Source organism: Eptatretus burgeri, chromosome 3 (assembly GCF_056783735.1).
Source record: "Eptatretus burgeri isolate ZD-2024b chromosome 3, Ebu_testis_v1, whole genome shotgun sequence".
NCBI classification, from domain to species: domain Eukaryota; kingdom Metazoa; phylum Chordata; class Myxini; order Myxiniformes; family Myxinidae; genus Eptatretus; species Eptatretus burgeri.
In genome coordinates, this window is record NC_140963.1 from 84,591,718 (window position 1) to 84,611,342 (window position 19,625).

General features: G+C 44.1%; 1 protein-coding gene across 2 annotated transcripts in view; it reads right to left on the reverse strand.

Moving 5' to 3' along the window:
- Window positions 1–19,625, reverse strand: part of LOC147030341 (disco-interacting protein 2 homolog C-like) — a 165,728-nt gene that overhangs the window by 17,567 nt on the left and 128,536 nt on the right. For both annotated transcript variants that reach the window (XM_085874274.1, XM_085874273.1), the window contains exons 33-36: window positions 19,506–19,563; window positions 12,277–12,351; window positions 11,485–11,647; window positions 10,478–10,601 (exon numbers count right to left, since the gene is read on the reverse strand). In XM_085874274.1, coding sequence (XP_085730400.1) covers window positions 10,478–10,601; window positions 11,485–11,647; window positions 12,277–12,351; window positions 19,506–19,563 — 420 coding nt within the window. The remainder of the gene's footprint in view (window positions 1–10,477; window positions 10,602–11,484; window positions 11,648–12,276; window positions 12,352–19,505; window positions 19,564–19,625) is intronic.

Here is a 19,625-nt window from a genome sequence, read left to right on the forward strand (position 1 = left end):
AAGCGGGGTGGTTGCGCAGTAACCGCGAGAGATGGGGAGCGCACACACGAGGTCAGTGTGAAGAGGGGTTCAGTGCGGAGTAAAGGATGCATGCAGTTGAGAGACGGGAACATAGCTAGGAGATGGTGTGAAAGATCAGGGCACGACAAAATGGCTTTCCTTTGACGTATGAAGAAGACGGCATGATTATTGTATTCGTGCTGAGGCAATTTTGGCTCGCGTGGTGAAGCAAGATGCTGGCCTTTGGCTCTTGGTTGGGTCGTGAGGAACGGACCCCAAGCCTCATGTATGTAACCGAAGGGGACGGTAGCCATTCTAAAAAGCAGTGGGTCGGTGAGGACGATCGATGCACGAGAAAGTTGCACGGGTTCTCTGAGCCTTGGTGTTGAATCCCGCTCATGAATTGCCTGACGTACGTTCATCCTGTTGCAAGAGAGCGGTTGAGTGCCATTTTTGAGGGCGCGTTTGCATGTGCACAACGAAGAGCCTCAATTCCACGTTCCATAAAGACCATCTCTGGACAAAGTTCAGTGCCGGGATAAAGGAAGGATTTGCTTTTCCCTTGTCTGTATTTAAGTCTGTGTTTAGAGGTGCTTCGACATAGGATTAACTTACCTCATGTATTGTTGCATTCTGATTATTGCTCTTTGTAAATATTTGCCTATTTCCATTAAATGTGCTCATTTTTAGTGGGTGTGCAGTGTATCTGTTGTGGGTTGAGTACAACCCGTGTGCCTCCGTCTTTTAACGCCATTTCTCTCCCCCGCACACATTAATCTCCGGGAGTCTTGGCTGTAAGTGAGCCTGGTGTTGGATTGGTGGTTAGGGTGGCTGGCTGGGGATCCTAGGGTCCTGAGTTCGAGCCCCGTTAGCCACTGAATTAACACCAGGGGGTTGACTCAGCCTGTCATCCTTCCGAGGTCGGCAAAATGAGTGCCAGTGTACTGGTCCTGGTGTATGCCCTGATTAGAATAAGTGTACCATATCCCTGTGTGTCGTAAGAGGCGACCAGGGTTGGCATCAGGAAGGGCATCCGGCCATAAAACATTGCCTCAAGAAGGGAACCATGATTGCATGGAGCCCACAAAAAGCTAACCCCTGCTCAGCAGGGAAAAATGGCTGTTTTTTGTTTTTTTAGTCTCGCTGTAAGCCCCCAAGGGAGAACTGTCTGGCTATCCATCCAGGCAGGGGTTTAACTCCCTGGACACGACAATATGTTATGCTTTATGAACAACACACACACAAACACGTGCACACGCACACGCGTACGCACACACACACACACACACACACACACACACACACGTACGTGCTTGGCTGATGCTGGCAATTTTTCAGGAATCGGCAGGTGGTTGTCAGTGGTAATTTTTCAGGAATCGGCAGGTGGTTGTCAGTGGGATTACCAACTACATACAGTCATTACTGTATACAACTCAGAAACCTTGAGTAGCTTTCACCGAAAAACAACGTTGCATTTATGTTGACGTTTCAGGGATGTGTTCACAATCATTATTCTTTCTAAACAGCTCCATGTGACGGGTGAAAAAAAATTTTTGCTCGGTAATTTAGAAAACACGTTAATACAGAAAATGGCTCAGAAATCGGGTGTTATTTCACAACTCGCTCAGGGTGACGGAGCACGAACCAATCGCTCAGGGTCACGGAGCATGAGCCAATCGATCAGGGTGACGGAGCACGAGCCACCCACTCAGGGTGACGCAGCATGAACCACTCTCTCTGAATGACGTGGTGCATCAAAAGTGTCTCCAAAGAGAGAACGGTTCATTCAGGAAGACGTCGTGCGATACCGCTGTCGACAATGGGTGCTCTGCAAGTGGCTTAAGCACTCATGCAAGCTCTCGAATTGCATGCTTGATAAGGAATGGTTGGCCAGGCTGTTGCTGCATACCATGAATGACACCTTTAACTTTAAAGCCCATCTTCACCACGCACGCAGCAGTTAATGAAATAAAATGAATTTGTTCAAAAGATGACTATCCACAACAGAGTCGCTGCTTAATGAAGAACAACCCTGTAAATATCGCAAAGTTCAATCGCCCGTGAAATAAACATTGCAAAAAATCCACCATTTTGCCTGCTCGTCTGTACACGTGTCACATGGTACATCACTTTGGGGTACACGCAAACGTTATAACATTTTTGTGAAATGTCCATTTTGTTTTTGTTTTTTACCAGATTTGCTTTGATTCCCTGTGGAGCATCTCATGAAACCTCCAAAAATAGAGACACAGATCTGGCAGACGCAATGGATAGGCAGTCGCTCTGGTGGACAGCGTGAGGTTTTGCAGTGAATGCATTAAATCATACAGCTCAATGAAGCTGGTTAATTTTGTTGCATTCCGATTTATTTTTGTTTACTCAATATAATTCTTCAAACTGCAGAAAAAGATAAGTTTAATGTTTTGGAAATTTCACCTTTTCTGTTGTATGTATGGCAGAGGGACATCTCCTTGCTTGTTTAAAGTAGACAGGTATATTGGATTAGTTATAAGACTCGTTATTTCTTTAAATTTTTAGATTTCACAACATATTGACACTTATTTAGCCCGAATGATATCCGATCCTAAAAAGCGAAATAATATTTCGATGAGATACTTTAATTAGTCCGTGAGAGTAGATTGTGGAAAATAGGTTCATATATTGCATGAAATCGCTCCAAGCTCTTCATTTGAAAACTATAGTACTTACAAAAGTGACGTGTACAGCGATTCGTCACTATGATGAGCAGGCATTCGAGTGAATGCATTAAATCGTTTTGCTCAATGAAGTTGGTTCCCCGAAATATACATTGCAGAAAATCCACCATTTTGCCTGTTTGTCTGTGCACTTGTCACGTGGTACATCGGTTCGAGGTCCGCGCAAAAGTTTTTTGTGTTTTTTTTTTTAGAACGTCTGTTTTAATAGATTTGGTTAGATTCCGTGAAGATTACCTTGCGAAACTTCCGAAAATATAGACATAGATCTGGCAGATGCTATGGATATGCAGTCTCTCTCAAGGACAGTGTGCAAGGTCTTGCAGTGAATGCATTAAATCATACAGCTCAATGAAGCTGGTTAATTTTGTTACATTCCTAAATTTTTTGTTTACTCAACATAATTCTCCAACAGGATAAAAGATAAGTTTAATGCTTTGGAAATTTCACGTTGTCTAGTGTATGTCCTTGCTTGCTTAAAGTAAATAGGCATATCGGCTGAGTTATGATTCGTTATTTCTTTAAATTATCAGATTTCACAATTGATTTCGACACTTATTTAGTCCGGATGAGATCCGATTCTAAAAAGCGAAATAATATTTCGATGATATACTTTAATTAGTCCGTGAGAGTAGATCGTGAAAAATCGTGTTATAAGGCGTGAAATCGCTCAAAGCTACGAATTTGAAAACTTATAGTACTTACAAAAGCAGTGTACACAACGATTCGTAGCTATGATAAACAGGAATTTGATAATATGAGTGAAGAAAGTGAAAAATAAACTTCATCGTTAAGAAATCGTTGCGGCCCATTTCAAGTCGTTGTGAGGTTGAGCAGGCCAAAAAAACATGGCAGTTTCAGTCCCCAGTGAGGTTACCCAGGAAACGCCTGAAGATCCCAGACAGCGAGGTGGCCAAGGATCGCCTAATGAAGGATATAATTAAATAAGGCCATTAATTATCTTCAAAAGGGGTGTTTTTAATGAACCCAAACACACATTTTTCACTCTTGCACTTCCTTGGAGTTTTCTTAGTGTACATGTGACAGTTTCAGGATGCTTGGTTTTATGGTTTTTGGAGTTATGGAGGAGACACACTGCAACACACACACACGCATGCACGCACACACACACCTTTATTAGTATATATATGTATATGTCTAAGGAATCTATTCGCCACCAAAGGAATCCATCTATTCGTAAATTCACCAACCATTTCTTGAAGTCCCCTTGAACAAACTATGACAACGTTTCGATGAACAACATGTGCCAAGCAACAGGGCCAGATTTATGTTTAACAGGCCCCGGGACATTAGACTAGTAGAGTAGTAGAGCCCCCCCCCCCACCCTACCTTAAATCTTGAAACGTAGAGGGAAGAAATTAAAAAATTTAAATAAAATAAAATAAAGCTGAATTGTGTTACTATGTGTAGATCTATAAACATTGCGCACCAGCACTTTTTAAAACTTCATAAAAATCAAAAGTAAAAATAATTTTTTCATTAACTTTGACACTAATAGTCACTAATCGTGGCTTGTCATCTTTCCATTTTGCTGAATCATTACTGAAGCTAAGAACATCAGGATCAGGGTTTTGAGTGGGATGAGATGGTTGTCTTGGAGGCGAGTCAAGTTTATTTTCTGCACCCAGGCATAGTTCTTTAGCAACGCCGTCGTCAGCACTGACAGTTAAACTTGTTAGATCCACTGGTGTTTTTGCTGCATTATCTTGCAGTAATGCCAATCATCTTCCGAAATGTCGCTCAGTCGCTGCAGTGGAGAGTGGTATTATGCTATACTGTACACCACTTCCCTGGCTCTTCCGGGAGTGTGTCTTCATCGTATATTTATTTTGTCGTATATTTCCTTTTGCCCATATGTCTGTGTCAATGTATAAAACAATATAATTTTTTTTTTACAATTCTAAACTGCATAAAAAAATTCTTTGTTGTTTGCAGTTGCATGATTGCATCATTTTGATGTATGATGCTGCTCATGATCCTTCCATAAAAGGTCATGTGATTCATGTGGCATGTCACTCATTGCTTGTCTGGCATTACCGTTTGTGTTTTTAATAAAACGTTGGGTTATTTATATTACACCTTGAATTCCTGTCTCCCATCTCTGCAAACTTTGAGACGACAAGGGAATAAATAAAACCACCTTTATAAATAAATAAATGCATCTTATCATTCGTATGTTTTTTTGGGGGGGCCCCTTGGAGTTTGGGCCCTGGACAAATGTCCCATTGGTCCTCCCCTAAATCCAGCCCTGCCAAGCAACATGCATCTGTTAATTTTCATCACTCTTGAAGTCGCTGTCACACCTTGACGATTTAGCCAGCATTGGCAACGTATAAAAATGTATGTAAAACGTGGCGTACGCTGAAATTTTGATGTTTTTTTTTAAAGTTTTGGTCGTATTCATTACGTGTTGGTCGTATGCATAACATATTAATAACGGGCACAGAACGTTTTGTTGTCTTTTAGATAACTTATACCAACGAATGCTTAGCCTGTTGTCAGCGTTCACAACCTATGCCCAACGATAGTTTAACTTAGGCGTAGCGCGCTGCAGGTATCGCTGACGAACTCGTGGCATAGCCTGTTAAAAACCTGCCGCACGCCGATTTAAATCATAACCGCTTGAAAATTGAAAGTGTCAACCACGCAGTCACACCTTGATGATTTAGCCAGCATATGCCGACCTATGAAAAATTTGCCGAACCAAGCTGTCACACGTCGAATACGGTATGGGGAAGTTGTGTATACGTTAAGAGCACACTGAAAAACGATGAAGTATGCTGTCATATTTCGTGGTACGTCTCTTACGTCGTGAAATTTCAAGCATGCTGAAAATTTTACGACATACTCGCCGTATGGCTCACACGTTCAGCGATGCTGGGAATAAGTTGTCAGCACGACATGCGATCGTTGACACACATCGACACAAGTTCCTTGTAAGTTACTCATAAGTCGAAACACGTCGAGGTAATGTTTAGCATACCCAAAATTTATTTTCTCCATCAAGGCACATTTTCTTTATTTCTCCTTGGCTCCGTGAAGGCACATGACGAAATATCTGAAGTTGTTGTTGTTGTTGTTGTTGTTGTTGTTGTTGATGTTGTTGTGTGTGTATATATATATATATATATATATATATATATATATATATATATATATATATATATATAGTTATATATACACATATATATATATATATATATCTATACTTTTTTTTAGTCTATCACGAATTTTAAAATATATTCGGACATTTGCTTTTAAGTTTCGACGTCGACGTGAAAATATCTTCAAACAGAAAATATTCACAGAGGAGGAACTGAGAATAAGACATGAGAAAACTGAAGAGGAAATCGGACGTGACGTAACGGCACGTGACGAAATATCGGAAGTTATTGTTGTTGTTTTTTTAAACGTTGCCAATACGCCATTATACTGTAGCTGTAAATTAGAAACACGTTCACTAAGTTCTGAGGTCGTCTGGAAGACGTCAATCAAATACGTCAACATATGTCAATATGTGTTGGAGGTACGTTACACATAGGTTCAAAGCACGTTACTCATAGGTTAGAAATAAGTTTTGGGTTCACTATGCATTACCTCGACACGTTTCGACTTATGAGTAAGGCCTAGGTCACATTTGCCACGGCGGCCGTGGGGTCTCCAAAATCTACAGCTACTAGCAATTATACGGCGGCCGCAGTATTTCCACGGTCACACAATGTAGCAGTCACATATGTTTTTATTTTTCGGGGAGCCGCACGGCGTATTTAGGCCTAAGTCACATTTGCCACGGCGGCCGTGGGGTCTCCAAAATCTATGGCCACTAGCAATTATACGGCAGCCGCGGTATTTCCATGGCCACACAATGTAGCAGTCACATGTGTTTTTATTTTTCGGGGAGCTGCACGGCGTATTTTTGAATTGTGGAGACCGAAAACGTGGGGTTGCCGTATGGTCTTTGATTTGATGTCGCACGGTGACCTTAGGGCGTTCCTGCGGCAGCCATAGAATTTTCAAGGCAGACGCAAGGTGCCCACAAGGTGACCGCAGGAAGACCGCAGGGGGACCGCAGGGGGGCCCTAAGGCGAACGTGCGGCCAGACGGACGATAACGAATGGGTTAATTAATTTATTTATTTTTTACCAGTTTTTTTTTTTCCGGCTTGTCGAATTGCTACGGTGAACGTAGAAATGAAAAAAGTTATAACTCCGCATTATAATTCCACAGCGACCTTGCGGCCTGTAAAATATAGCCATACGGCGTCGGGCCACCCTGAGGCCACCGCAGAAACTGCGGCTGCCACACGTTTGTCAATTCAGAGGGCGTACGGCCACCGTATCCTCGCCGTAGAGCAAATGTGACTTATGCTGAGGTCTGAGAAATTGTGGAGACCAAAAACGTGGGGTTGCCGTACGGTCTTTGATTTGATGTCGCACGGTGACCTTAAGGGGGCCCTGCGGCGGCCATAGAATTTTCAAAGCAGACGCAAGGTCGCCTCAAGGTGTCTGCAAGGCGACCGCAGGGGGCCCTAATGCAAACGTGCGGCCAGACGGACGGTAACGAATGGTTTTTTTTTTTGGCTTGTCGAATTGCTACGGCGAACGTAGAAATGAAAAAAGTTATAACTCCACGTTATAATTCCACGGCGACCTTACAACCCGTAAAATATAGCGAAACAGCGTAGGGCCACCCTGAGGCCACCGCAGAAACTCTGCGGCCACCGCACGTTTCTGTCAATTCAGAGGGCGTACGGCCGCCGTATCCTCACCATAGAGCAAATGTGACTTAGGCCTAACTTAAAAGTAACGTGCCTCGACGTGTGTGCAACAATCGTGTAACGTGCCTACAACATGTTACTCATAGGTTATAAATAAGTTTCGGGTACGCTAAACATTACCTCGACGTGTTTCGACTTATGAGTAACTTACAGGTAACGTGTGTTGACGTGTGTCAACGATCGCATAACGTGCCTACAACTTATGGCCAGTGTAGCGGAACGTGTGAGTCATACATCACAAAATTTCAAGCATGCTAAAATTTAACGACAACCGCAAAGTACAACGATGAAAGCCAGCGTACTACGACATATGGCAGTGTTTTTCAGCGTGCTCTTAACGTATACAAAACTTACCCTTAACGTATTCGACGTGTGTCAGTGTTTTCGACAAATTTTTCAAAAGTCGGCCGACACTGGATAAATCGTCAAGGTGTGACAGCGCATTGAGAAAGGTTATCACAACATCCCGCTAAATACCCAAAGGTGGGGTGGGCAAAGCTGGACAACCAATCAACACACGCATCACATCACTCGTGCATTCTGACCGTTATCAAATTTAAAAACCATTTGCACATTAACAGATCAAACAACACACGCATGTAAACCAATTGGATTACGCCAACAACAATTCAAATAACATCAGGGAATAATCGGTTACTCATTGCAAGTAAACACGATCAAGTGTAATCCTGTGTGTCGCTAAATGAACGTAATAAATAAATTTGCAGCAGTATCATTATAATGAGCAAATGTGGCGTGTGCGGTAAAGATGTGGGGGAAAGGAGGTTGGGGGGGAGTGGTGGGGGGTTAGTCCTGACGGAACAGTCGGGTGATGTACGACGTGAAATCCTCATGCAATGTCCGGGATTCCCTGATGCGTTTATTTGCAAAATAAATGTTTGAATTCCGATAAATGTTTGAATTCTATACACATATACATACACACACAAATTTAATTCCAACTTTTGTGTGTGTCACTTAATGTAAGAATGGCAAGTTCTTCACTGCGTACACCACAGCGGCTGAAGTGTGTGTGTATTGACTGACTGCCTGGACGCAACTGAGGTTGTTGGTCCATTGATGTTGAGTAATCCACTGATGTGGATCCGTGACCAATGTTGTGGATCCGCTGTTTGGAGAGGTTCTGGGCTGAAAGGATCGAAACCTCGAGGAAGAACGGTGCCCAGCTGATGATCCATGCAGTTGGGAAACAATTCATTTGCTTGCATGTGAAGGTTCTAACTTTAGGTAAGGGAACTATGTTTTGAGGTTAACATAATTTACAACAATCCTTTAAATTATATTATATTTCAGGAATAGCCAAAACCGTACAAGTGTGTGCGTATGTGCGTGCGTGCGTGCTATCTATCATTTTATTCTGAAAATCAGACATGGCATGACAAATCTATTATGGATCCTCTTCATACTCAAGCCTCAGGTAAATTTCATTGCTGGCAAGGTACCCATCTGATGACCCAGTATATTTTGCATTTTTTTTTCAAATAACCTGTTTATTTTTGTATGGGGGTATTGTATGATTAAACTATTTTGTTCCCCATCTCTCTTCCTTTCTCGTGATTTGTTAATATGCACAAAATTCATTCCACTTCTATCCTTTATGAACCCTCCTGATTTTGCTATCCCTTTATTAAAAAGTATGAGCTTCCTTTACCCGTCTCGGAGCAGAGAAAGATGAAAAATCGGAGTGGGAGGAAAATAACGAGAGTAATGAAGAAAATGTCCCGAAGAATAATAAGGAAGTAAAGTTAATTTCCTCCATTGAGGGTTGGAGCCTCTGTGGCTCACTTGGTTCCTTTTCTCCAGTGGTGACCCCGCCACAGCCGCGTGGCTCAAATGCTTTGTTTATGTGTGACATTTTATCGTCCTCAACATTCCTCGACAGGCTGTACTTTTACCATCGTCAGACATGTCTCGCGATGAAGGCCCAAGTACTGACTTCCATTTCCTAAATGCATTTTGTTAGTTTTTAGACCCTCCCTGAATTTCAGCATCAATGTTAAGCGACATGCTTCGAGAGTAAAATTTTAAAATCAAGTTGCTGATCATCTGGTCCATTCACATGCAGACCTTTTTCTGGACAATATAATTGAACTCAAAAAGACTCAGTGACCTGTCGTGCTACCTCCTTGTACCATTTCCAAGTGCATACTGGGAAATTCCCACTTGCATATATCCTACTGTCCACTATTTATATGTTATTCCTCACTCATGAGGCACAACATATATTCTGCTCTCCATTGTTTTGGGGGAAAAGTGACAATTTCTTTCCATATCACAACATGATCAATATAATAGGGTTGAAAGAATCAAAGGATTACAAATTAACAAGAAACCAAAATGGGCCCTACAAGGGAACAAAGTGTATGGCTCCCAGCAGTATGTAAGCAAGCAAGTGGAGGTTTTTCTTTTCCTTATTCCATACTCAATCTGAGTAAATGAGATTAGTGAGAAGCAATTTGTCATCCGTCCCATTCCCATCGCTTCTGCTTGCTCCATAACACTTGGTATTGGTGCTCTGCCAAGTTCATTATCCAATGGACATCGCATGTGTGCGACCCAAGTCTTATCGTTCTCAAGGGTCATTGGCTACTGAAGTACAAAACGAAGATGACAGTTCACACGCGACGAGCTCATTAGTTATGAGGAGGCAACCGTGGAGCAGGTTTGCAGCATTATTGAGGAAAGGCCTACAATACTGCCAATTGTCTTTATCCTCCGGGTTTCTAATACTCAAGGTCGTTCGACCATAATTAATTAATCTATGAATGGGGGAAAAAAATGTATTAATCCCCAAAATATTTTCACAAATATACTATCAGATTATTTAACTACAAATCACTGCGGTGAAACCAACACTTCATGTAATGTAACAAACCAAGCAGTCAGCCATGTTCAAACCCTTTGGCCCAACATCACCCTTTTGCTTGTTGTCGTGATAACATACCATTCAACGATGTTCTTGTGTGCTCGTACAACCGTCCCCTCAATGTCTACGGGGTAGTATCTCATTCCACGGAGATCCAACGCCTCCTCGATGGAACCGACCACATAAAGGTCGTCATGCGGCTCTGGGAGACATCGTTGGATTGTTAGCACACATGCTGAGCACAGCTGCATACGTGGAGCTAAATGTTCCATAATGCACACAAATCGGTCACAGCCCTCAGCGAGCTGATGGCAAGCACCAGCCGGTGCCGATGATATCAAAACAAAATATGTGGATCACAGAACGGCCGGCCGTGTACAGAGCAATAAATCCCACAACACTCATAAAAACTTCATCATCGTTAGCACATCTACAGCACAATAAATCATGTGGTACAAGCCATAGCAGCGAACATATCACATGCACCTGCGGCAAAAGAAGTCCAGAAATACATATAATAAAGCTCAACTTAAGGGACGTAGCAAATGGGAAGGTCTGACATTTTGCGAATTTCATATAATTATTTCACAAGGACAAAGTAAAATTAGCCGGAATAGGTCAGGGGCTTAGTTTCCCATCAAACAATTGTTGATGATAATGTCATCAGTCGCTAAAAACGAGAACAGAAATTGGACAGTAAGTTAGAATTCTCATGATGTTTTCATATTTAGGTGAGTTGTCAAAGAATACCTTTTCATTTTTCTTTCCTTAATGAGGTTCAATGACGATAGATACATTAATGACATAATCTGTGGCCAAATATGGTTCTGTGTGAATGAGCTTTCCATACATTGAGCCTAGAGGGGGTGAGCCAGTGACATGAAATAAATTTTGTTGCATTCAGAAATATCTATTCATCTTTTACCCAATAGTTACCGCAAAAAAAAATGCTCGTAGTTTTGCTGATGCCTGAAAAATCAATGCAGCTCATTGAGATAACTTGCTTCTCTCTATGAATTTTCTGGATCATGCTGACCAGAAACCCTGCAAATGTCATGACTTCAACATTGCGAAAATGATCTTACCAGCATTGGCAACATGATGAAGGAAGCCCAGGTACCCTGACCGGGCCCACCAAGACTGTGTGTCCCCCACGCTTAGCCGTCCATGGAACTGCTTTCTTGCTTCTGGGTTTGGTCCGATCACTGCCTCAAATCCAGTGCCACTGCATGGGCTCTGCACCCATATCTAGTGCAAAACAGAATTGGGTTAGCATAGTTTAGGGCCAACAGGGGAGTCGTGGGGCATTATGGGGGCCGAGAAGACTGTGCCATTAAATTAAATTCATGGATATCATAAACACTTTTGCCAAAGATGTTTAAACATAAATGTCAGCACACAACTCATCAATAATGTACCACTTACACCCTGTATGTATCGCCATTTTTTAAATGCCATCGAAGCATGCATGGGTGTGTGCTTGGGTACTTACATGTCTGGAAGAATGCGTGCTGGATATGTGCGATGTGTGGATACATGCGCAGAAAGGTGTGTGTGTGTGTGTGTGTGTGTGTGTGTGTGTGTGTGTGTGTGTGTGTGTGTGTGTGTGTGTGTGTGTGTGTGTGTGTGCGCGTGCGTGCGTGTATGCAAGCACATTAAATGGTACCTTGTTTGGGTTTTCATCAAAACAATGATGTCATGAGATGGGTTAATTAGTTGATTTGTGAATCAAAAGACATCAAGTGAAAGATGGTCACATGTGATTCTCAGGTACCATCACTCTTAAGACTTGGCCTAATTAGTCTGGAAAAGGCAGAATTACTGAGAGGTATGAAGATGAAGTGTAGGATTATGGTAATGGAGAATTTAATGCTTACCTCTCCCAATTCCAAGTCTCCCACCGGAGCCAATGACTCAGGACACACAATTACGACCTGTGTTCCTGGCAAGAGCTGAAAGGATGAATATGCGATAAATTATTATACATATATCTGAAAAAAACTACATTATGGGAATAGAAAACATCATGCTTACCTTCTTCCATGCATTATATACAGTAGCTGAAGTGCCCATCTATGACGGGTCCCCGTAAATATTGTTACATTTGTAGGGGGGGTGAGGGAGGTTATGTATTCAAAGGGTAGCTAACGCGTAGTTAGGAAGTATTGTTTATTCGAGGTGGTAGCATCTTTATGTATTAAATAGGGACGTATACGTGCTAATTTGTCGAGTAAATGTGCATTTCTGAAAGGGAGAAATGTGTGATTGTCAAGTAAATAGCTAGGAAAAGGGATTGGGTAAGTTGTCTTTCATGTTTCCCTTTGCTATAACAGTGACAAGCTACGGAGAGAGGTGTGTAGTGTCCGGAGAGGGAGGGTCAAGCCCGCACAACTCCGTGACTAACAGAAACGCTGAAAGGCAGCTAATGGGGGAGCTTGCTTCTTTGTTGTTAATAAAAGTGAATGATTATTTGATAAATGAATACATGTCACTTTCCTCATCATATACATATTGTTGCGGGGTCGGGTGAGAAGACCACTTGGTGGGGGAAGCTACGTCGATTCCCACCAGACTCCCCGGAATTGTAGGCCGTCGCTCACGGATAATTCCATGATGCAGCAGTCGCTTAACCGACCGTGGACTCCAATAACTCAACCACGTGACCGAGAGTCCTCCCGCCTATGGGTTAATCGGGTTACATAATTAACCATGCGGTTGAACCACCGGGGAGTGAAGCCCTCGGTACACCTTGTCTGAACCGGATCACTCTACCGGATCGGATGCAGCCGAGCGGCACTGCCAAGGACGTACCGGCTAAAAGGAACGGACCGTTGGGAGTAAAGACCCGGCTAAACTTAGATTCAAACCATGCTGGACCAATGAGAGAAAAGACAAAGGTGAGCTGGGAACATTCCTAATAACAATTATTTATTAACAGCAAATGAGGAAAAGCATGTGACACAACAAAGATTTATCGGGTTTGTAACGCAGGGAAAGTGGAGAGAGGTGTGGTGCAACAATAATACAAGCAACTTACGAAGAAAATACAGTGCAGACTTGATGCAAGATTATTAACAGTAACAACAATAAGGATCTTCTGCAGGCTTACTTAACAGACAGGCGTCAGCACACTCAGAGACACACACACACACACACACACACACACACACACAAACAGAAACCCCAATGAAAAGGGACTTTTACAGCCAGGGAGGGAGGGGAGTTGAGGTTATAGCTTTCGGTTCCTGGGCGTTTTGGGGGGGGAGGGGTGATGCTCTGTGGAGCGGTACCAGACAATAGTCACGTTGTTCTGGCCACAGCCGCATGTGTGGAGATGATGTTCTGAAGGAGGAGCCTGAGTGGAGAAGGGCGGAGTAGAGAGGGCGAGGGTGGAGGAGTAGGCGGAACCAGGCAGGAGGCGGTTCATTGAGGTGAGATGTGGTTGGAGTCGTTGAACAGGAGGTGGGCCATCGAGGCGAGGCATAGGCGGAGTCGAGAAGCAGGAACACTCCCGTGAAAACACCCACACCAAACACAACACATCTGACTTCTTCGTCTTTTATAGAGCCTGAGGCTCTGGGGAGGGCCATGCTGAATCCAACGTCATCGCCCGAGTCAGGCGTTCTGACTGGCCCCGACCTTTCACGTGGTCCACCTGCCTGGGCCGGGTTTCGGGTAGACGTCGGTGCACCGCTGCCAAAGTGTACGTGACTCGTCACATATGTCTGGTTTGGGGTAGACATTGATGCACGGCTATGGAAGACAAGACGAGATGAGGGGGCAAGCAGGCAGATTTACCTCAGAAAAGAAAAGAAAAAGAGTGTGGATAAAATAAAAGGGGAAAATGATTTAATAATCCCAACTATTAGACCATCGCAACGCCTGTCTCTTTAAACTATCGGTTCTAGCAACCATGATTCCCGTCGCCTGTGTTGGTGTTCGTTTTTAATTTGGGCCTGGCCCGCAAATTTTCTCCCATGCTCTTGCACAATTTCGTGGCTGGGCAGCGTGGCTCAACTGGCAGGTCTACCCACCTGCCAAACTCGATATTTGGCACCCCCGGGTTGCTGAGGCCGTCTCCGAGCCTACTTACTCCGTATGAACGTGGGGAATGCCCTTCCTGGCATTTCCCCGTTGATGACAACGTGGCATTTTGGTGCTCCGGGTCCCTTTCCCATGGGTACCCGTGCCCATTACACTAACTCGGGAGCTTGGACCCCTGGCCTACTCTGGCCGACTACTTTGGTGCCCTCTACTCAGTACGCATATTTCACCAGCCACGCTCCCAGCCGGTCAATAGACTCCTGCACCCTACAAAAAGGTTTCATGCCTTCGTTCAATACCAACAACCAAACGACATCCTTTTAGTTAATTTAACCAACCCACTAACTTTTATTACACTAACCTCAGGTTCCCTTGGGTGGGATTCACTCCTCCCCCCAAGCCTTCGTTCGCACCATGCATTCCACATTCACTCCATTCACACTCGGGCCCGCTGACCCACACTTACTCATCGTGTTTCTTTCTTGGTTTTATTTTTATTTTTCACACCAACACCGATGCTCTACTTGCTACTTTCCCCTAACTAACTCGTGCTCCACGTCATTCCTTTTTCTAATGCACATTCCATTTAATTCTTCCTAGCTAATCTACGTCCCCACTACACGTTCCATGTCTGTCCATTTCTCCAATCCATTTCTAAATTCTAACCTAAATTCCCCCTAACTCGTGTTACCGGGCCCCATGAGGACGACTCATGCCCCCATGAGGCCAGTGTATCTAACGCTAAACCCTTCCCCTAACTAATGCTCCTTTGCCCCCTACGAGGATGTTCGCCACATCCTAGCCGGGCATCGTGTACTCGTGGTCATTCCTGGCAAGCCTTACGCCTCCAGGGCGGCGGTCTACAACACGCCCATCCCCTCCGTTTGGCCAATACATGAGAGCATAACGTCGCCCCGTTAATCGCATTAAACGCTCGCTTTCGGGCCATCCACCATGTGAACCACCGTGCGTTACACACCTGCCCTTCGTGCTGCGAGATCCCCGCTGACGTCACTCGCACACGGCCCGCTCCGCGAGGTCCGCCACGCAGACCGGCCCGGTGGTGTCGTCCTCGGGACTCTTTCCGTGAACATCACTCGCGGTGCGCAGCACGTCGGGCCCCGAACACGTGCTCACATGGGGATATGTGTTTTCCGAATCCGATCGACCCCTCAATTTGCCTCCATTTTAGCCATCCGCGCTCTGGTGTTGTACCGGGTGCGGATCGTTTCAACGCCGGCTTCCCATCATGCAATCGGCCGCGCTTGAGCAGCTTGTAAAACACGGAGTGGATCTCGCACGCAGAGTCCTGCGGAGCCGGCGTGGTTTCCGAAATAACTCTGTCCGGCTCATTAGGCCGACTCCACTCACGCTCTGACACATACTCTGGCACAATCACATTGGGGGCTTGGGTTAGCCCACGAGATCCCGGGGCTTCTATCCCCCCAAAGCTAGGCATGTGCTCTTTCGCACCATGCAACCGCTCCACCTCGCATAGCCTGACCGGACTCACCTCGTCACGGTCTGCCTCGAGGAGCATATCGTCTCCCCTTGTTCCTGTGGAAGGTTAACCCGACCCTCGCAATGGGTCCCAGAACATTCCACAAGCTCAATCTCAATCTCAATGTCCCTTACCATTTCTATTTGTGACTGCTCCTCGTTTATTTTGGACAATTCATCCCCTACCCATTCTATTTCTCCCTGCGTCTCTGTCACCTCTTTTAATTTCTCCTTTACGATGCTCAATTCCTGGCTCTTTGTCTCTACCTGTCCGAGTTTACAGGTTTCTCTCTTGACTATTGTGGTTGCACTTGTCACCTCGACCTCACCCATCGTCATCGCGGTCCAAACAGCCTCCACACTCCCCCTCGACTCGGTCATTTCCCCACGTACAGTCCTGATCCCATTTGTGAAATTCCGGTCCACGTTTTTCATTTCGCCCTTCACCTCTGCCAGCCCGACTTTCAAGCTTCGCAGCTCCACCTTCATTTCCTCCTGAACCGCCTTCAGCATTTGCATATTCCCATTTACCTCTGCCAGCTTCGCCTTCATTTGTGTTTGCAAGTTTTGCATATTCCTATCCATTCGGTTCTGCCCCAGTTCCATGCGTTCCATCATCTGTTTTATCATTTCCACCATCTGGTTCGTGTCAAATGGCTTTGGCGAAGCCGATCTGCTATGATCGCGTGTGGATCCGATAGGGATCGCTGGGTCCTCCATGAGGGAAATTTGATGCAGGGGGTTGCCCAAGCATTGTCGCAGTTGCCCCCAATGTTACCTCTGGGTATGGCTGCAGGGAATGATCTCCCTTAAAACTGTCTTCCTGAGCCAAGGATTCCTCTAACATTGTTTCAGAACCCACCTGAACCAGTTCGTCTTGGTCTGCCATGGTCCGGACCGATAATTAACTAAAATTTGAATCCTGCTCTTAATTTCGGGGGGAACGGGGGGGGGGGGTGTTGCTAAGCACACCCCTGGCTCGAATTCCGTTCCAGATACCAAATTGTTGTGGGTTCGAATCCCGTAATTTTTCTATGGGTCAATCCCACTCATGACACCAAACTGTTGCGGGCTGGCGGTGGTGTGAAGTGAGCCACTTGGTGGTGGAAGCTACATCGATTCCCACCAGACTCCCCGGAATTGTAGGCCGTCGCTCACGGATAATTCCGGTCAAAAGTTTTAGAACACCCCCATTTTTCCAGTTTTTACTGAAATTTAAGCAGTTCAAGTCCAGTGAATAACCTGAAATGGTACAAAGTTAAGCGGCAAAGTGCCAGAGGTTAAAAAAAAACAAGTTTAGGTTCCCAAAAACTGAAAAAGAATGTAAATTTCAGAGTTGTTAAAAAAGGTTGCTGAATGCCTGCATGATCGGCAATGGAAAGGCCCTTTTCAGGGAACAAGTAATGGGTTGCCAACTGCAGCTGTTCTGCAGCAATGGAAGTAAATTAAGCCTTGAAAGTTTATGCAAATATTTTCTACAGGTGTCCCAACTTTTGTTGATTAGTTACAAACCCTCTGTCTGTATGAAAGCAGTGTTGGAACAGACTGTTGCTACACCCTCTGAAGCATTATTTGGAGAATACTGCACTGCAGGAAGTAGTATATTGCCATAATAATGGTGAGAAAAAGACAATTAACAAAGGAAGACAGACCATTATGACCCTTAAAAGTGGAGCTCTTTCCTTTTGAGAAATTGCAAAGCAACCAAGGTGTCAGTGAGTACAGTTTCCTACACCATCAAAAAGCACTTGGAAACTGGAGGAAACTCTGACAGGAAGAGGTCTGGCAAACCCAAAGCCACAACACAATCAGAAGACAAGTTTCTGAGTCAACAGCTTGCGTGATAGGTGGCTCACAGGACAGCAGCTTCAAGCACAGCTTAACATTGGTCGAAGTAAGGAAGTCTCAGTTTCAACTGTGAAGAGAAGTCTTCGAGCTGCAGGTTTGACAGGTCGAGTGGCCGTAAGAAAGCCATTGCTAAAATGGCAAAATAAGAAAAAGAGGCTTGTCTGGGACCTGAAGTACCACCAGTGGACTACTGAAAACTGGAAGAAGGTCTTATGGACCGATGAATCAAAATTTGAAATCGGTTTATCACGTAGGGTTTTGTACGCCATCGAGTAGGTGAAACGATGGTTCCTGAGTGTGTGACACCAACTGTCAAACATGGAGGAGGAAGCGTGATGATCTGGGGCTCTTTTGCTGGATCCAGAGTCGGCGACTTGCACAGAGTGACTGACACACTGAACCAAAAGAGCAACCACAGAATTTTGCAGTGCTATGCAATACCCTCTGGTCTACGCCTAGTTGGTCAAGGGTTCATCCTACAGCAAGATAACATCCTAAAACATACCTCCAAGCTATGTCAGAACTACCTTCGAAGAAAAGAACAAGACGGTAAGCTTCAAATCATGGAATGGCCAGCACAGTCTCCAGACTTAAACCCCAATCGAGCTGGTTTGGGATGAACTAGACAGAAGGGTGAAAGCAAAGCAACCTGCAATTGCAACACATTTGTGGGAACTTCTGCAACAGTGTTGGGAAGAACTTTCTCAACAATATTTAATTTCCATTGCAGAAAGAATGCCACAAGTATGTTCGGCTGTTATATCACTTTTAGTAATCTAAAATGCACCTACACTTTTAGTAATCTCAAATTTTCTCAAAAAGACAAAAGTACTAATATTTCTTAGTTCTAACGGTTGGTTTGAGACAAAATGATGGTGTTTAACGAGGACATACGCTGCAGAAACAGGATGCTTAATTTGATGGCATGAGCCCTTTAACAGTTGATATCAATTCATAATTCAATGTTTTAAAGGTCGCAGCAAAAATAATACATGAAAATTATATTCAGAGCATAACTCTGATAAATACTCAACTCAAACCAGTGTCGTAGTCATGTCATTCCACAATTTATAAACCAGCCATCATATACTATTTCAAATCCCGATCGATTTTGTAAGATTAATTGTGATTTTCCTACCTTTAGGTCATTACCCTCATTCCACACACCATGTTGACATGCATGTGGACCAAGTACTTGGACCGAGCCCGAAATGTGCATTTATTTCAAGAAATGAACCTGTGAAGGGTCTCCAAGGCATACATTTTGTTTCCGATGATTAGATCCTTTTATCTGAGATTTAGTACTGAATTGTTCACTATCACATCAAAATGCTCCCCACACATGGCATTCTCAGGTACACAGTGACCTTGTGATGCCTCAACCCTGATGTAAAATCGTTCAGTTGTGATTTTTCTTGATTATGATGACGCGGACATATATCCTAACATTGGAAAGACTGCAGTGCGACTGTAAATCCCTCCCCAACCCCCCCCCCTCATATAAAATTATAGATATATACTTAACAGAGGATATAATGATGTCTGAAATTATATCTACATTGAATTGGATGCTTGTGAGTTATAGCCATGTTCAAAACAACAACAACAGTGATGGGTTTTTATAAGTGCTAAATCATTAGTTATTTCCTTACTCGAATGCCACCTTCCATAATGTCCATAATGTGATGATAATGATGATAAGTTGCAGCCTCACCTGTCCTGCCTGCATGATCGGCAAGCTGTGCGGAGCACCCTTTTCCATCAGCCGTATCCTGCAATGTGTACACAAACAGCACGGTACAGCTCTCCAAATGTCTATTTATTCAAAATAAAC